The sequence below is a fragment of the Nannobrachium achirus genome (assembly GCF_963921795.1).
Source record: "Nannobrachium achirus genome assembly, chromosome: 5".
In the NCBI taxonomy this organism is placed as follows: Eukaryota; Metazoa; Chordata; class Actinopteri; order Myctophiformes; family Myctophidae; genus Nannobrachium; species Nannobrachium achirus.
Window position 1 is genome coordinate 54,439,450 of NC_137814.1, and position 20,260 is coordinate 54,459,709.

General features: G+C 43.4%; 1 protein-coding gene across 1 annotated transcript in view; it reads right to left on the bottom strand.

Annotated features, from left to right (window-relative positions):
- LOC308285194 (carboxyl-terminal PDZ ligand of neuronal nitric oxide synthase protein-like) overlaps positions 1–18,584 on the bottom strand; it is a gene marked incomplete at both ends in the record, with an annotated part of 41,852 nt that extends 23,268 nt beyond the window's left edge. Inside the window, 5 exons of the mRNA XM_080725910.1 lie at positions 4,642–4,750; positions 4,940–4,998; positions 5,694–5,786; positions 16,018–16,089; positions 18,477–18,584. Of these exons, the coding sequence (XP_080582036.1) occupies positions 4,642–4,750; positions 4,940–4,998; positions 5,694–5,786; positions 16,018–16,089; positions 18,477–18,584 (441 nt within the window). The remainder of the gene's footprint in view (positions 1–4,641; positions 4,751–4,939; positions 4,999–5,693; positions 5,787–16,017; positions 16,090–18,476) is intronic.
- Positions 18,585–20,260: the final 1,676 nt, after the last annotated feature.

A 20,260-nucleotide genomic window follows, 5' to 3' on the forward strand; every position in this document is an offset into this window, starting at 1 on the left:
TCGATGATTTCACTGAGCAGCCTGAAATTACCCAAGGACCCAACCACACAATTAGCAAGCAACACAATGAAAATCACCTTAACCATAATTGTGTGGGTGTAAATCAACCGACATTAGTGTTCTAGATAACTTTTTTCCCAAACACTGGGGCGGGACCCATTTGTGGGTCACAAACCGATTTTTATGCTTCTCGAGTAAAAATCCCATTTTCTTTTCCTACATTTAAAAAATGTATAGATATTTCAAAAGATATATTTTTTTATTATATAGGCATATATTTTTTTTAATCATTTTAGACATTTTAAAAACAAACGAAGCCAAGAAATTCCATAAATAGACAGTACTGTATAAAAAAATAAGTAACAAGTAGGTGAAAATAGTGATTCCACAAGCTCACAGCGCTGCGTGAAGCGGCGCGTTGTGTGCTTGTAGATCTGCTGTTTGGGTCCAGGGGCAAACATCTAATCTCTCTTTTGGGTCTCAACCTGCAAAGTTTGTGAACCACAGCTCTAGATAGGCACACAACATGCCCGGGGAAAGGGGTTAAAAGGACATCTTTCATTGAATTTACAGTAGACTGCAGGTGAAGATTTTCAATTGAGAATCAGCTACAGTATATTCTGCATGCCATGAAAGATAAACAAGGCTATAGTTCTTGTGCTTGGTCCAGGGACGTGGTGGGCCCCTGATTCAGCCCGGGAAAAAGAGTTGGAGAGGCCCTCATTGCGCGCTACTCAAAGATTTGCCATTTCAGATCATGACAAGTGACAAGCCAGTGGGCCAATTACATGAGTTATATTTCGTTGTTGTCGGGTGGAAACCTTGTATGTCCAAAACCGTTTGTTTTGTATTTAATGATTTAAACTAGTGAAAACAGCCGATCTACAAGCACACAGATGCTTGTAGATCTGCTGTTTTCACTACTTTTGTGCAACGGCCTTATATGACGAAGCAGGGCTTTGCTTTGCGAAAAAGATTATAAATTTGAAACTTTTTGTTTTAAATCTTTTCCTAATGGCCGGCCTGGACCGGCCGGGAATGAACCGGCCGTTCAGGAGTTGTCCCGCTTTTCCCAATGGCCAGCACGTCCCTGGCTTGGTCTGCAAACCCATTCTAGCGCCCTCTATAGCCAGCGGGAGGATCAAAACTCACGGCCAAGGCTCCCTGCCTGGGTGCCTGCTGGCCAGGGGGTGGGTGTCAGTGGATGCTAGGAGCAGAAAGATGTTATGAATTTGCAGAGTTCATAACCCCCTCGTGTTTTTCTCTCTCCCACCAGAATGATTAGTATTCAGCTGGTCTCTGTGTGGTCTCCATGGTGAAGAGGAGAGGGGTTCTCTGTCTTTGTCAAGGCGGCAAATTGGCGCGGTTTTCAGTTATTGGGGCGGGCAGGGGCGTCACAGGGAAGTGGGACTGAGTTACTAGGGCGCAAGGTGGAGGGGCCTTAATTATTTAGCTATTGAAATATAGCAGATATACAAGCTCACAGCGCGGTGCGAGCTTGTAGATCTGCTATTTTTGAAAAGTCGTGAAAATGTGTGCAAATCTTTGAATATATGTATTTTAAGTATTTGTCACTCAAACTGCTTCTGGGGGGGTCCCTGGAACTAAATATTCTGAGATGGGAAACATAGGTTTTTCAAAAGAAACACATTTTCACGATTTTTCAAAAATAGCTGATCTACAAGCTCGCATCGTGGCACTCGGTGCCGCGCTGTGAGCTTGTATATATCTGCTATTTTTCAATAGTTAAAGCACAAAATAATGCGTAATAATGCGCTCCCAGTCTAAATGGGTTAAACCCCCTCACCCTATATGAAGAACATTGATGGGGGGCCCGCAGTGAATCCTTGTACCCAGGGCCCAGAATTTGGTGTGACACCCCTGGGGGCAGGGGGGACACATGCCTGTCATTTTCCCATACATTCTTCTATAGCAGTCCATAAAAATCACATTATGAGCACTGCCTGTGAGAGAATACCTTTTTTTCTGACCTTTTGTGTGGGCCGGCAGCTCGATGTGTCATCATCATCTCTGTCATTGTATAGGGTGTACACAGTACTTGAAAGGGCTTTAGATAGACGGGGAGCGACAGAACACCTGCGTTCTGGCTTGGATCAGCGCAATCTGACAGACAGTCGATCTGCAAGTAAATTCACTCTAGCCCAATGGCTGCAGTGTTAAGTGGTCAGATGGGTGGGCCCGCGAACACTTTTGAGATTTTCAAGTGGGCCCTGATCCAGAGAAGGTCGAGAACCAAAGATCACTGTTAGTGATATTTTTTGGTTAAAATAAGTGTAAAATAGCTCTGGTCTGCAGGGGTGTCGCACCAAAGTCTGGGCACTGGGTTCAAGGATTCACTGCGGGCCCCCCATGAATGTTCTTCATAGGGGGATGGGGTTTAACCCCTTTAGACATATAGACATATACCGGTAGATCTGCTATTTTTGAAAAATCTTGAAAATGTGTGTGAAAAACTTATGTTTCTATGTCAGTGGTGCTCAAACCTTTTCATGTGAAGGACCCCCAAAATGATATGTATTTGGCCACGGACCCCCATTTCAAAATATTTAGTTCCAGGGACCCCCAAGAAGCAAAATTTGAGTTACAAATGTTCGCTTAAAAAATACACATATTCAAAGATTTGCACACATTTTCACGACTTTTCAAAAATAGCAGATCTACAAGCTTGCAAAGCCGTGCTGTGAGCTTGTATATGTGATATTTTTCAATAGCTAAAATAATCAAGGCCCCCCCACCTTGGGCCCTAGTAAGTCGGTCCCACTCCCCCCAGCTGTGTCAAATCCCTGTCCAGCTCGACACGTGGAAAAACGTTGACCACAAAGCAGCGCGTCAGTGCATGATGTTTCACGGACACGTCCGCCCACTCGTCGCTCTGCCTGTCAGATTGCCCACGCCTCCCTGCCTGCCCGCTCGCTTGTCATTGACTGTCGGAATGCCTGCCCACAGTCCTAACAGCTCTCCTAGTGGCTCTGCCACCATATGAGCATCCATCAGCTGGGAGGGGGGGATTGCAATAAAAGCAATTCCCCTCCCTCAGTGAACAGAAAATACTCCCTTTCCCCAGCAGTGGTGTCAGTTCAGAAAAAAATAAGGTATGGCAACATGACTGGTGTCTTGCACGCGCGCGAAGGCGCGAGTGCAAGACACCAGTCATGTTGCCATACCTTAGCAATTCATAATACATGTATTTTAACTCATTGAGTGCCAATCCCGAACTAGTTCGGCTTTATTATCGTATCGCAGAGTGCCGATCCCGAACAAGTTCGGCTTTAAAAAAAAAAAAAAAAAAAAAAGATTTTGAAAAAAAAAATTTTGAAAAAAATTTTTTTTTGGACCCCATCAAATCTGGTGAACATGATTTCAATCGCGATTTTGCATGTTCCACCCCCATACAACCCCATCTAACATACAGGGCAGCCATGTTTGTTTACATAACATGTAAAACATAATGGCGATTATCTCAAGAATGCCTGAACGGATTTCCAATCGGATTTTTTTGTTTGAAAGCTGTGAACAAACTGCACAAATCCACTCCAATGCAATCCAGGATTGCATTGGATTTTTTAGAGCTCATTCTTCTCTGTTTTTTTCCCATGCATGAGGTGTGCAAGGTTTAATCATGGCTAAGTTGACGAAAATAAGGCTTCTAAAATGCTTGGTAGCCAATAGCTAACTTCAAGCTAACTTCATCCTCTTCCTGTACATGCACAAAGGAAAGTGTTCAGGCAAGTCATGGCTGCAGGGCTTCTGCATATACCAGCATATCTCTATGGGATTTTCTATGGCCACTGGGCGCCCTCTAGTGGTGAAAGGGGTGGCACTAAATGAGTTAAGAAGTACATTTTATTTTTTCCCAATTATTTTTATACCCAATTGACGCCCCTGTTCCCCAGTCATGTAAAAAGCACTTGGCGCATGGTCTACCTTTCTTATGCATTTTTCTATGCTTTCTATGCATTCAATGTAGTTGATGTATTACCTTGTATTGATGTTGATGTATTGATGTCACCTTGCTTATTGTAAATCGCTCTGGATTAAGAGCGTCTGTCAAATGCCTAAATTGTACGTTGTAAATTGCACCGACACCATGTGCTAGCCTAAGATGGCTCAGGGTAGAAGACAGGGTTCAACAATTAAAAAATGAATTGGCTTTCAAAGAGTCCATGCGACTCTGCCCTCAATATTCTCAATACCCGCATATCTGACTAGAGACACCTCCAAAGAATTAGCGACACCCACAGCCACAATACTAGAGGGAGCACAAACAACAATTTTTCCCTTGAAACATGTAGTTCAAAACTTCCCTGAGAATTCACCTTTCAGGAGTCCAAAGGCGGAGGTCGCTTCTCTAATCTGAGTTCCCAGAATCACTTCTCCAATAGACAGGCGAGAAGTGTTGATCAGCCCCCATCCCCATCCCCAGGGTGTTTTAGTGTACTTGTGTTGTACACATTTTTCTGTTCTACATTTCTGTCTGATAAAATATTCAATCAATCAATCAATCAATCAATCAATCAATCAATCAATCAATCAATCAATGATGATGAAGCGATAGGCCTTCATGCATCTTTTTTTTTCTCCCACTGTTAAAGTTCAAGGGAAATTGTTACGTGAACATACCTTCCTCTTAGACTTGAACACATTGCATCGGAAGATGTTGCTCTGGCCGTCTCTGGCTATGTAGCTGAAGATCTTCAGGTCCTGTGCGTCATGCGAGACATAGAATATCCTGGTGGGGAAAGATAGCACGTTAAGACTGAAACGGCTCGCCGCCGAGTTAATTTGAATATTACTGAAACCCCAGAGGGAGTGGAAATCATTATGAAACAGATAACAATCTAATGCGGCGTAATGTGAATATGCATGTCTCTGCATCAATATCTGAGCTCTAGCAGCAGGCCTAGACTAGAGCCCCTACCTGTAAATGGGGTCCTGTGTCACAATCACAGCGCTGTCGTCCCAAGACCATTCTTTTCTCTGTGGTGACATTAAAACAGGTCGATTTAAAATGTCATAGAGCTTTAAAAAAAAAAGGGGCACAAGGCAGTCCCATCGGCCAATCATAAGGAAACAAATTCTTCAATTTCCCTGTGGTGGCATTAAGACGGATCAATTTAAATGCATTTAAAATGTTGCCTCTTGTTTTGGGCAGGTCATTGTAGGCCAGAATGCTTCAAAAGTTTGAAATTGTTTGAGAAACAGGAGAAAATCTACAACCTCACAACACGTCATGAACAGGGGCGCCACAAGCCCTTGTGGTGCCTGACTCGCAACTGGCTGTTGGGTGCCCCCCCCAGCGCGACAACGCCCCCCACGACAACAGCCAAGTATACAGCGCCCCGTGGACTCTACATGGTTATCATCGTGGTAGTGGTACCATGCTAATCTTCTCTGTATCGTTCCAATTTTAGCCCAAAGACAGTGCCCCGTTGCCAACAAAGGGCATTTTGGTATTGCATCTGAAATGGCTTGGAATTAGAGACAGACAGAACATGACATTTAAATATTCAAGTTGTTTAAGCTATAACCTGTATATAACCGTATCATGGACCAATATTTATTTATAATATATATTTTGAAAAGCATGGTGGGGCCCCTTTAATAGTTTAAGCAAGGCACCAGACAGAGCAGTGCAGGGCAAAGGAAAGTAAATCAGATTAGGCGGGACTGACCTTTTTCTTTTTGCGCAGAATCACTCGGACACAGTCTGTAGACACCACGATGTTGACTTTCTTCTTCTTTATGTTCTTCAGTTTGAATTCATACTGCGGAAAGAAGGAAGGAAGGAAGGAAGGAAGGAAGGAAGGAAGGAAGGAAGGAAGGAAGGAAGGAAGGAAGGAAGGAAGGAAGGAAGGGAAGGAAGGAAGGAAGGAAGGAAGGAAGGAAGGAAGGAAGGAAGGAAGGTGGAATGGATTAAAATCAACATGATTTGGGTTTTTGTTACTTTTTCAAAATTAATTCAAGCCCACTTGAGACTGCAAAAAAGTGGTCCTGCAAGCCAAGGACAGAAAGGTTATGCTCATAACAGTATATCTCTGATGCCGGAACCTCCTAACTCCAAAATGTTCATTTTATGGAAAATGAGCTCAAGTGCAGTTAGGAGGTTTTGACCGAAGGGCTTTTTCATTGGTTCACAGATGTAAAGGGTGTTCAATAGCACATATTTATGAAAAAAAAGAGAGAGCCAATCGGGTGGAGTTAGCTGGTTTGGCAGAAAGTGTGGAGTAAGGAGGTTTTGTCCCAAGCACTTTTTACTACTTTCCATTGGTTCAATATTATTTAACCAACACTCAGATGTTGGTTAGCCGTGATTTAGGCCTATGCCAAAAAAAATCAAAAACCTCAAAAATGGATTTAAGAGGTTTTGGTCAGACAGTGACAGTGCATGTTCATGATAAAAACACAAATGCGGCAGAATATCTCTTCTGAAATATAGAGACGACATTTAGTAGATAGATAGATACCTTTATTATCCCAAGGGGGAAATTCAGTAGCAGATACAGTATGCATAATTATCATCTCCAAAACTGTTACTTTTGAGGAATGAAACTCAAAAATATCAGCAGATCTACAAGCTCAAAGCGTGTCGCTTCATGACGCTGTAGTATGATCAGGTAGATCTGCTATTTTTGGCTAAAGTTCTCCTCAGAATAGGGATGCGAGGGTTCAAGTTGTCAATTTAAAAGAATTATCCTATCACACAAAGATTTGGCGGCCCCCCTGTAGTAACTCTGAGGACCCCCTAGGGGTCCCGGACCCCCTGTTGAAGACCCCTGAGGTAGGGCATTCATTTACACAAAATTTAAAAATGGAGATATTAAAGAGGTTTCTGCCCGACAACAACGATACTGTATGGAAGCAGATGTAGATATCCCTTATGTAAGTGAGAGACATCACATGCAGTATAGATATCAAACATATAACGTTATACATAGTGACAGTAGCCTACAAGTACAGCGGAAATGGAGTGCATTCACAGTCATAATTATACTCTTTCTCTTTCTCTCCTCTGCAAGGGCTGTCAGCTACACTTCACCAGAGGTTTGAACAAACTCCCTGCTGCCTCGCCTTTCAAAAGACAGAAAGAAAAAAGAAATATGGATAGCTTTAAAGCACAGCTCAAGACCTGTTTCTTCACTCTTGCTTTTAGCAGTTTTTTAAGTCACTGTGCCGTTATTCATTTCCGCACTGCTTTGAAAATGCGGTAGAGTCCTCGTTGAAGTTTTAAATGTTTTTAATGTTGTTTGATGTTTTAGTTTTTCTTTTCGGCTTTACTGATAATGTACTTTTTCTGTTAAGCACTTGTGCATCATTATTTGCTCTGTAAAGCACTTTGAGCTGCATTTCATGTCATGAAAGGTGCTGTACAGATAAAGTATATTGTTATTATTCTCACAAGGATAACGATCCTCTCCAACAACACAACACTGCAAATCATATCTCAGAATTAATTGCCTATCAATCCAATCTAATGAGTCCTGAAGGTGGAGAATGCATGGATCATAGCTTTTCAATGTAGGGTCCACCAAGGGGTGCTATATTGCATATACCGGTATTGTACATTTTCAATTCAAATTCAGGTCTTTACACCAAATTCAGGTCTTTACATCGTTTATTGATTAATTTATAGTTAAAGGGAAACTCCTCCCTCCCACCTCCCCTGGCATGCATGCATGAATTGATTAGAGAGCACAGAACGAGTTTGACACTTTAGTGGCCCAATCAATCAACTCAGTGCACAACACCTTTGAAGTTCAAAGGGATACACCAGTAAGACTCCCTAATCGGGAGATAAGCGACCATTGGTCGCTTATCTCCACAATCTGTCGGTAGATAATGCCGGTCTTATATAAGGGTCATTTGTGTACGGTGTGATGTCATACTGATGTCAGCAGTGTGATGTCATACTGATGTCAGCAGCTATGTCTCTATATATGGAGTTATATGTTGTTCGTGTCCAAATATGGGGCTTGTGAGGTCAGATTTAGTGAGATTCGTCGGTTATCTCCATATATGGAGGGATGTGTTGGTTATCTCCATATCTGGAGATTCAACCTTCAACGTGTAACTATGACTAGCCACATGACGTGAAGGTGAGTGAGGGTCTTTGTAACAGCCACCCCCAGATTTCCCGTGGAAATCTGTACAATATCGAGAAGGCCCGAACGGAAACTCTTAGTCAACTGGCCACCCCATCAAAGAGTAAAGGGACATCAAGGCCTCTCTCTTGTCAATGGGCTGGTGTCGGCCACCCCGTACGGGTTCTAGTCTGAGGTGATAGCCTGCCACCCCGTTAGTAGGCAGGGGTCCCGACAAGCCAAGGGGTCGATTGCACCAGCTTCCTCCTGCCGCGAAGGGTGCCAGCATGACTCACACCATCCTTCCTAGACGATTTTGACATCTTGTTACTAATCTGTCGGTAGATAATGCCGGTCTTATATAAGGGTCATTTGTGTATGGTGTGATGTCATACTGATGTCAGCAGTGTGATGTCATACTGATGCGGAGATATGAGCAGGGCAAAGGTGTGACGTGTGACGTGTGACCGACCGACGGACGGACGGCCGGTGGAGGTTTTGACACTAAACTGCGACCTGACGGTCGCAATTAACACATGGGCTGCTAAGGTTTATAACATTTCTAGCTGTTGCTGCTGCCGCCGTTCACTCACGCTTTATTTTGAAGAGCCTCGGAAGCTTTGTGCGTGTGCACATGGGTGTCCGCTGCCGATTGAGGAAGAAAATCCATTTGCTTACAAACGCTCGCGAAACTAAAATCCAAACCGCGGCCGACCATCGCGGTAAAGTGTCGCCATGAAAACAATCAGATCTCTGCTTCCCTGGCGTTCTTTTCACCTCATTCATAGATAAAGCCCTTTTTATGTTTCAGAGTAGAATGGAAATCAATGCAACCAGCTCGTGCCATTTTCTCTCTCTCTCTCTCTCTCTCTCTCTCTCTGCTACGGGGTGACTATGGACTCGGGTCATTCAGAGGGCAGGCAGCTGCACGTACAGTTAACCCTTCGTTGTCTCGTTCAGGGACGAGACAACTCCTTTTGGCAGGGTGACTAGTGGCCGTATCTCGTTACTGAACGAGTTTGGCATGCTGGGTGTTAAGAGCTCCCCCATCCCCAACCCCCACGGACAGAGGTGTTTCTTTTTTGCAAAGAAACACACCAGCACAATATTATAATGGCTGATAGAGGGAAATGAGGGCTAAAATATTTATATACACATAAGTAAATAGAAATAGTCTAATGGTTACCTGGTGTCCCTTTAAATAATAGTTAAAGGAGTAGTTCACCCCCAAAATGAAAAAGAAAGAAAACAAAGAAAAAAATCTATTGATTACTCATGCCATGGAGACTTGAGTTTAATAATATTTTTTTGTTTGTTTTAGTCGCAATTCCCAAGACAATAATTTAATCACAATAAATGTACCCCCACTGATTCTGGAATCAATGGGGGTACATTTACTAAAATCAAATGTTTGTCTTAGGAATGCGAAAAAATACAAAAACATATTATTGAACTCAAGTCTCCATGGTGTGAGTAATCAATAGAAAAAAAAGTATTTTGGGGGTGAACTACTCCTTTAATACTTGTCCTCACTACTGCCCATATGGTGCCATTTCTGTCTACAGGGACATCATCGGTAGACAGGTTTAGTAATTTAAGACTTTTCAACTTTTTTCCCCTTGTGTTTATTGATGCAAGAACATTGGTTTCTATCTCAGCATGCTAAACTTCCAGGAAGATGGGCTAAGGTACTGTAGGTTTCTTCTGAACTGTCTTTATAGCGAATTATTATAGCGAAGTTTGGAAATGGGTTCCTTTCCCTGCATTGTTTTCACAGTCCATGGACAGTAGCTTGTCATGTGGGAGTATTCACTCTCCAGTCTGTCACTGTCTGTGCAACCAGCGCCATACAAATTAGGCTCTAGTCAGGGTGGGTGATGTGTGTGCGTGCGACCGTGCGTACTTGCGTGAGTGCATGTGTGTGTGTGTGCGAGTAGGCATACATGATTTTTGAAGTGGGGACGTTTTTATGAATTTATGTATGAAAAACTACTGTGCACTGTCTAGGGGTGTCACACTAAATTCTGGGTCCTGGGTACAAGGATTCACTGCGGGCCCGCATGAATGTTCTTCATGGGGGAGGGGGTTTAACCCATTTAGACTGGGAATGCATCATTATACATTATTTTGTGCTTTAACTATTGAAAAATAGCAGATATACAAGCTCACAGCTTAGCACCGAGTGCCATGCTGCGAGCTTGTAGATCTGCTATTTTTGAAAAATCACGATTTCTTAAAAAAAAGAAAAAGAAAATGATATGTATTTGTCCACAGACCCCCATCTCAAAATATTTAGTTCCAGGGACCCCCAGGAAGCAAAATTTGAGTTACAAATGTTTGCTTTAAAAATACATTATATTCAACGATTTGCGCATATTTTCACGACTTTTCAAAAATAGCAGATCTACAGGCTCGCAGCGTGGCACTCGGTGCCATGCTGAGAGAGACTGAGAAAGACTTTAGCTATTGTGTGGCACAATAGCTAAAGTATAAAATACCGTAATTAAGGCCCCTCCACCTTGGGCCCTGGTAGCTAAGTCCCACTTTCCCCCCCCTTGTGACGCCCCTGGCACTGACTGCACTCACATGTGTCCCTAAATGTGTGTGTATGCGCATAAATATACACAGTACTGTATGTCACGTCACATGATGTATCTGTGCATAAAGGGATAAATTGTGCCTTTGGTTCAATCCCAGCATCACTGAGAGAAGCCAGCATTGACTGGAGAGATTATGTGTAAGTGGCTGTTGGTTTTTATTGTGTTACGTCCAATCGGTGACAGTTTTATCGAGTGCATAATCGCAGATTCTAATTACATTATACCAGCCCGTTCACATTGTGCAGCTCTGCTAGTAGCCCTGAAACGTCAACATTTTGACACGACAAAACTACAGTATGCCTAACCCCAAGCTATCGGGCGTTGTGTCATCGTCAACGCAGGGAACGTTCCTTTTTGAATCAATGAAGGGTGCTCCATCGCCAACGTTGTGCTACATTCGGTGACGGCGTCCAACCTCAAAATTCGCCATGGTTAATTTCTTTACGCTCTCCGACACCGGCACGACACCTGATGGCTGCAGTGGAGCCCTGGTGTAAGCCTAATCTCACAGTAACCAAAAGCTACCTTTTCTTGGGACATACTTTGGACAAAAAAATAAATAAAAATGCTGATCTTGGGAAAATGGTCCACGCATCTTTACACAGGTCTAGTGAATGTGACTGATGCCACAGTGTAAATCATGGGTCTTCAACTTCTCTGATGGAAAGAGTTTTGTAGTACAGGGGGAAAAAAGAACAGACCAAGTACAGGGCCAACGGTCAGGTTGTGTGTTGAGGGTTTAAATGGCTATATGTCTGAAAACATGAACATGAATCCAACTTATGAATAGAAAAGATAATGTGTAAACGACTGAACAAAAAACAGCAATGTGCACAGAAGCTATTTATGAAATCTATGAACAAGTTTAATCTGCAACATAATTTTAAACATTGTGTAGTGGGGGTCCCTGCTTCTCTCTCAGCTAAGGGGTCCTTAGGCTTAAAAAAAAACCTTTGAAGACCCCTGGTATAACTGTAAATACTTGAGAACTTGAATCCAGCATGCAGAGATGTATTTTTATGCATTTGAGCTAATGTTTGTCTACCAGGTCCAGAACGTGCTTCATGAATCCACGCCACAGGCACTGCCTACAAAATGACTATGTTAGTAGGGTCTGTGTGTCTGCAGAGAGCATTTTGAGTGGAGGAGCGCTTTGGATATCACGTCCATGAGTGATCATAGAAAGCATAAATTGATGCCCTATCACCCATTGCTGTGCTAAGGGCCAGGGGCGTCACAAGGGGGGGAAGTGGGACTGAGTTACTACCCAAGGTGGAGGGGCCTTAATTAATTCAGTTTTTAGCTATTGGGGTGGCATAGCTCAGGGGTATAGAAACCGTTATTAGAGCACAAAGGGTTCCCGAAGGGTTCCCAGTTCGAATCCGGGCTCTCCCTGAGTTAATGTCGAAGAGTCCTTGAGCAAGACTCTGAACCCCTAATTGCTCCCGGTGAGCAGGTTGGTGCCTTGCATGGTTTCCTCCACCACCGGTGTATGAATGTGTGCGTGAATGGGTGAATGTAATGCACAATCTATGTGAAGCGCCTTGGATAAAAGCGCTATATAAATGCACCATTTACCATTTAGCTATTGAAAAATAGCAGATATACAAGCTCACATAGATCTGCTATTTTGAAGTCGTGAAAATGTGTACACATTTTAGAATATAATATGTTTTAATTTGTAACTCAAATTTTGCTTCTGGGGGGTCCCTGGAGCTAAATATTTTGAGATGGCGTGGCCAAATACATATCATTTTGGGGGTCCTTCGCATGAAAAGGTTTGAGCACCACTGACATAGAAACAGGTTTTTCAAAAAACCTTAGAAATTTGAAATATTCAAAGACTTGCACACATTTTCATGATTTTTCAAAAATAGCAGATCTACAGTTGCTCTTATAGTTTTATCCTCCCCCTAGCCCCCGTAGGCCCCAATTGTAAAGCGTCTTTGAGTATTCAGAAAAACGCTATATATGTCCCAGATATTATTATTACAAGCTCGCAGTGCGGCAATCGGGGCCGTGCTGTGCTCTTGTATATCTGCTATTTCTCAATAGTTAAAGCACACATTAATGCGTAATAATGCGTTCCCAGTCTAAATGGGTTAAACCCCCTCCCCCTATGAAGAACATTCATGGGGGGCCCGCAGTGAATCCTTGTACCCTGGGCCCAGAATTTGGTGTGACACCCCTGCTTATAGGGATGTCAGCCTGAGCTGAACCAACTGCAAACATGGACTTCTATATCATCACTGTCGGGCAGAAACCTTGTATCTCCAAGTTTCACATTTGTACATTTTTCCGCAAAGTAAAGCACTGCTTCATCACACAAGGCCGTCGCACAAAAGTAGTGAAAACAGCCGATCTACAAGCACACAACGCCTCGCGGTGCGAGGCGTTGTGTGCTTGTAGATCGGCTGTTTTCACTAGCTTAAATCATTTTTAAAATGATAAATGCAAAACAAACGGTTTTGGACATACAAGGTTTTCACCCGACAACGACGATATGGTTGAGGTAATGTCAGGTCGAACTGTAAATGAGCGGGTTGTCAGACACAGCCAGGAGGATCAGAAGTGGCATTTATGAGAGCAAGCTCTCCTCTCCAAAACCATTGTCTCCTTAAAAGTGCCCATGGCGCTCCGCCAAAATACGCTGCATGAGAAGCACTGAAGTGCGATGATGCTCTGCGCTGGGAAGAGGAGCACACACCAGCGGGTATTTACCATAGAAATGCATGGCAGACAGGCGAAACACTTTCTGTGCCACGGCCCCTTAAAGCCTCGATCAGAGTCGGCTCCGCGGTGGAAGGCTATCCACCGCGGTATAGTCTTTTTGAGTCATAATTTATAAAACTACAACGTTGCGTCATTCCTCGCGGTGAAGAGCTTTCCACCACGAGTCCCGACACATCTCTCTGTTTTTACTTTCAGACAGATAGGCTCTTCACCCTGTTCACTGATTGGTCGATCTAGACCAGTCAGTCATGGTGAATAGGACTCCACCGTGACGGACTATGATGGCCTGCACTTATTTTCTGACTTGAGGTGGAAAGCTTTCCACCTCAAATTTGCGGTGGATAGCTCTTCACCGCAGACTCTGATCGAGGCTTTAGCCTCTATCAGAGTCCAAGGTCATCCATCTCAGCTGAGATGTTTTGAGCTTGTAGATCTGCTATTTATGCTTCTTTTGTATGAGATACTAGAATGACAAAGTAGAACTTAGCAATATGCAATGTGGCCCTCTGGAGTGAAGGTGGAAATATAGTGGCCCTCGCCATCATCAAAGTTGCCCACCCTGGCTCTATGATGACACCGTCAGTGCAACCACTCTTGCAATTTCCCAGAATTTTCCCCTTTCTAGTTACTTGCGCTAGCAGAGCAAAAAAACTTAAAGGCCTGTGCACACTGTCTCCGACCACCAAACCTTTCGTCGGAGAGTTCTGACTTTCCGACGTGCAGCTTTCCGGAATCTTATTCGGGCTAATGCTTTTCAGAATGTGCGAGTGATGTCATTTTGTAGTCGAACCGGACCTTTCCGACGAAAGGTTCGGTGGTCGGAGACAGTATGAACAGGCCTTTAAGTTAAGGCATAAGAGCTGGTACTAAGACAATCAAAATAGAGCCCATAATATGACTAAAACTATGTCAAGATTTGCTGTCAAGATCAACACCGGCACCCGCACACGAGTATAAAAGCGGGCTCTTAACTCTCTCACACTGCAGCCTCGTCCTCTAATGCCAGCTGGCCGTGTCAGCGTCGCCTGCGGCATTCTGTCTGAAGGGAGGTGGAGGGATAGCGGCGCTCACTTTTATAGCATCTGATGTGGAAATGCATAATGTATCACACGGCGAGCTGTAAACCAAAAGAATAGCCACGGTGCCCAGTAAATCTTATCATGGTTTTAATGAGTGTGTGGCGGGCCTGTTAAAAACCTGCTGAGGGAACAGTATTATACGGCCTCGCTGTCTGGAGGGTGCAGGTCTGCTTCTTTAAGCACCATGCAGGACAAGTCAGACATAATGCACACATTACAGAGAGAGAGAGAGAGAGAGGGAGAGGGAGAGAGGGAGAGAGGGAGATAAACTTAAAGCGATAGTTCACCCCCCCAAAATTTCTATAATTTACTCACCCCATGGGGATTGAATTTGTGGATATTTGTTAGTTTTTTGTCGCATTCCTATAAGCCAATAATTTGAGGAGACTCTTTAGTGTATCCATAGGGAACAAAGCAGGCTCTTTGTGTCTCCATATAGGGAACCACTGCTGGTCATCATAATGATTGGCTTAGGAATGCGACAAAAACTAAAAGAAATATCCATGAATTCCACAAAAAAAAAAAAAAAATTGGGGGGTGAAATAACCCTTTTACCACACAAAATCCAGCATCCGTATTCAGAGAGATCTTCACAGAGCCGAACGACAAGCTCACACTGCGGCGCGTAGCTCCGCGTTGTGTGAGCTTGTCCATTTCCTCGCAATAACAGAGAGCAGAACATGCACTTGCATAGGGCCCTGAGGGACTCCGGTCAACTGAGTGGTTGAGACAGATATAGGTTTTTACTGATGATGAGTTCAATGCAGTGGTTCTCAAAGTGGGGTCTGGGGACCCCTAGGGATGCTTGAGGGGGGGATTCCCCGGGGGGTCCCCAGCAGAATTAGGAGTTAATAATTGATGCGTTGTGAGCTTGTAGATCGGCTGTTTTTTGGTGAAGAAAGTTGAGGTAGATGGACAGTGCTTTACTAAGCAGAGGGTCTAAGTGCATGGTTAAACTCAGTGGTGGAAAATGTACACACATTTTGTACTTAATTAAAAGTATCAATACTGCACTGTAGATGTACTCCGTTATACAAGTAAAAGTCCAGAATTCAAAATGTGCTTGAGTAAAAGTATGAAAGTATTGGCATCAAAATGTACTTAAAATATTATAATTTAGATCTGCAAAGTAACTAGTAACTAAAGTTTTCAAAAATTGTAGTGGAGTAAAAGTACAATATTTGGAACCGAGATGTAGTGAAGTAGAAGTAAAAGTATTGGAAATTGGAACTGCTCAAGTAAAGTACAAATAGCTCAAAAGTGTACTTAAGTACATTACTTAAGTAAATGTACTTAGTTACTTTATACCACTGAACTAAGTGATATTGATGAATTCCAAATATTATCAAACTATTCTGAGGCACCCCTGGACTGGCATCACGGCACCCTAGGGTGCCACCACGGCACCCACTTTGGGAAACCCCGGTTTAGACAGTGCAGAACACAAACAGACTTTCACAACAAGACAGAAACAGAAGTCAGTGATCAAGGTAGGCTACTGCTTACCCGGATTCTCCTCATTGCAGCAACGATCTCCATCCTGCTACCTGGGCGACCCACCTCCAAACTGCCAATATACTGTAACACACACATTGTAAAGGAAAAGCTACATTAATGCCACATCTTCATCTTATTATTATTATACATGAAAGCTATAAGCATTTTTATTTTTAGGTTTTGGTGCTCGGTCAACCTATACGTTATTTTTTCTAGATTGATATTTCTATGTATTTGATGTATTGATGTTGATGTATTGATGTATTAGCTACTATGACAAACATTTGATTTGAGTACATTTACCCCCATTGATTCCGGATGGGGACCCGTTTCGAAACGGGTCCCCCATCCGGAACGAATGGGGGTAAATGTATTGTTATCACATTTTTGTCTTAGGAATGTGACAAAAACCTAAAAATATTATTGAACTCTAGTCTCCATGGCGTGACTAATCAATAGAAAAAAAGGCATTATGGGGGTGAACTACTCCTTAAGTGCTGTTCGGGTCATTTTGACCCGTTTTACATTTTCATTTGGAAAACAAAGGTAGAAGTTTAAATTGTTTCCACCTGAAACTCACTGGCCTTAAAGATTCTTCTGTAATGAACATGTAAAAAAAATATTTTTGCACTACACCCATGCTACACCCCCCTCATATTTTTTGTACCTTAAGTGCTGTTCGGGTCATTTTGACCCGGAAGCACAGATGCACAGAAATACACAGTATTATGCCAAAACAGAGACACACAGTCACCCCCACTTGTCACCCCCACTTCTAACACCCCTTCCGAAGCCCCATTCCGAACCCTCCCCCCCCCCCTTTCCGCACAGCCCCCCCCCCCCCCTCCCCACACTTAACCCCTGATGCACAGAAATGCAAGGAATCATGTACAAACACAGATACACAATCACCCCCTAACCCCTTCCACCCCTCCAACCCCCCTCACCTCGCCCTTACCCCCTCCCCTCCAAACCCCCCAACCCAACCCCCCCCCACCTCCCCCCCCGCCACCCCAGATGCACAGAAATAAAAGAAAGCATGTATACTAACACAGACACACAGCCACCTCCTTCCCCCCCTCCCCCCTCCTATCGCCCTCACCCCCCACACCCTTCACCCCCTCTCCTCCTCACCCCTCCCCTCCTCACCCCCTCTCCTCCTCACCCCTCCCCTCCTCACCCCTCACCCCTCCCCTCCTCACCCCTCACTTATCTGAAGTTTTCCTTGTGACTGTACTGTATCTTAGGGGAAATTTTACATTATTTTATATAAACATAAGGTGCTGTAAAGTAACACTGTATTTCAGGGGTGCTGTGGATGAAAATGTTGTTTACAGGGGTGCCCTGAGACCAAAGTGTTTGAAAACCTCTGTCCTAGTGTATACGTTCAAGTGTATATTCATATGTGACGTTCATGTGTGTTCACATGTGTGTTCAGCTCTATGTGAGAATGATGTCCTGTTGAACCACAAGTATTCAATTAATGGGCATGTTGTTCATAAAAATATTGTCTGATTTTAATTTTGTCCTATAAGCATGAGAAATATTGCCCAGTATTAAATAAAGTAGTTGTTTTACATGAATTTCAGCTAAATCATTAAAAACGCCTAGCTCTTTCAGTGTTTAATGTGATATAGCAAAGCAAGAATGCAAACATTTACCATATATATCATATGAATTGTTTGGTATTGAGTCAAAGTCAATGTATCATGATGATTTGTTAAGTTAAAATTTATATTAGTGTTGTTTTTTTTAAACCAAATACCCCCCGGGTCAAAATGACCCGAACAGAACGAAGGTGTAGTGAATCTGAACAGAACTTAAGGGTTAAGAGCGTCTGCTAAATGCCTAAATTGTAAATTGTAATTATTTTATTACCCTTTTTTTACCCACTGACAATGCATTTCTACATGGGCTATTCCTCAGGGAATGATGTTTTATTCATGATTGAGGTCAATTAAAAAATAATATATAATCAGACCATTATGCACAGGTGCCATTCACCATCATCATCACATCAATATTTGATCAATAGCCAAGCAACTCACACACACACATGCACGCACGCGCGCGCGCGTACACACACACACACACACACACACACACACACACACACACGCACACGCACACGCACACACACACACACACACACACACACACACACTGTGCAGGCAGAGGCGTCAATTGGGTATGGCAAGCTATGGCAGCTGCCATACCTTGTCTACATGGGGAAAGAATAAAAATGTACAGTAATCCTGCCTGTTGCTAAGGTATGGCAACATGACTGGTGTCTTGCACGCACGCGAGGGCGCGCGTGCAAGACACCAGTCATGTTGCCATACCTTAGCTTTTTCTGAACTGACGCCACTGTGTGCAGGTGTAATTCTCCAACATAATGCAGGATAAACGCAGTCACATACAGATCCCCCCCCCACACACACACACACAGCCTTGCCTTGCAGTATTACCTTCGCCTCGAAGCAGACCCCATGTTGAAAGACGTCCTCGTTGTGCATGGGGAGCCTCAGATCGTGCACATCGTCCACTAAATTATACTTAGTTGTAACGCCTGGCATCGCTCTCAGGCTGCATCTGCCCCTCCACTTGTTTTATGACAGCGCTAGAGGAGGAGGAGAGAGAGAGAGAGAGAGAGAGAGAGAGAGAGAGAGAGAGAGAGAGAGAGAGAGAGAGAGAGAGACGCGCATCCCGCATCTGCGCTCGCCGCTCATTGGCTCTATCTCTTTCCTTATCCCAAAAACAACCGATCTACAAGCGTCGTTTGGATAAGGGGATAGGCTATGGCAATTGCCACCAAGTGTGTATTTAACCTCAAATTCAATTATTTTATGCATCTATATCGTAGCCTACCATTCATTTATTAACCACTTTCAATGTGGCATCCCTATGGGATTGCCATTAAGGCAATCATTTTCTCTTTTCGCCACCAAACAAATATATTTTCGCTATTTTAGATATAGGGCTTATCAGATGGAAAGGAAAGGGCGAGCTGGGACAGGAGGTCATTTGGGTTGAACTCAGACTGCAGCCTATATCCGTCGAGTCAGACTGATTAATTGGGCTTAAATAATGCATTCTGTTAAAAGGTTACACTGCAGTTTGCGACCTGTTCTTCTTCACTCTCCGAGAGTGACGCTCAGGCAGCCTCTCGCTTCTCTCTGCAAGGGAAAGCATCACTCACTGTGATGCTGCCTATAGCTAATAGCTGTCGGGGTTCCGGTGATGACGCACGGGGTTTTCAGCGCATTTCGGGGGTTGTTGGGAGACTATTTCAATTGAATTCAGCGAGGAGTGTCACTTGTCGCGAGGACATTTCGTTCAGTCATAATTAGCTGACATACATTTGGTAAGAAGGGTGTCAAACCAAAGATAGGACTCTAAAGAGGGGCGGGCAAGACAGGCTACTGGAAGAGGATTTGATGGCATCTAGTGGTGTCCTTTGGAATTACATGTGTTTAATCTCTGGCACTGTTGCCTAGTCTGGAGATACAGTGGTTCTCATTGTGGGGTCCGAGGACCCCCAGGGGTCCTTGAGTTGGTTCCCAGGGGGTCCCCAATAAAATGAGTTAATATATCATAGCATTAAAAATTAAAATCTTGAAAAGATGTGGCAAAATGATGAATAAAAAAAACGAACAGACATTTTAACAACATGAATCTTGTACAACAGGGGTTCCTGACACAAAATGTTTTCAGATGGGGGTCCGTCCGCAGCTAGCCAAATACATATTAATGTGTGTCCTTGAAATGAAAAAACATTTGAGAACCATATATTCATGGATGTATCCTGTAGCTCTGTTGTCTGATAGACGGTGTAGTGTTATTGTGTTGGATTTTGTCTTGATGATTTGCTTCTTTGTTCTGAATAGGGTGCTTTTTTGAGCGCTTTGGGAGTTGTTTCATCATAACATTATTGTCACAACTCACAAGATATAATATTACCAGTAAGACGCGACGCCTAAGGGTGAGGTCGCGCCATGTCTTGGCCATCTGTCCAAAGGGATTTGGTTCCCCAGGCATCACAGGGATCTCCATATATGGCAATAAAAGTGATTATTGGCATTAACAGATATGGGCTTAATAATGAATACATCAGGGATCAAAAAAGACAAGCGCTACCCATACAGACAGACAGATACAGTCAAGATGTGACAGTTCTGATAATAAACTGCGACGTACGATCGCAATTATCATTGTTATCATCATCATGTTGGTTGTTGTTATAGCCGTAGCC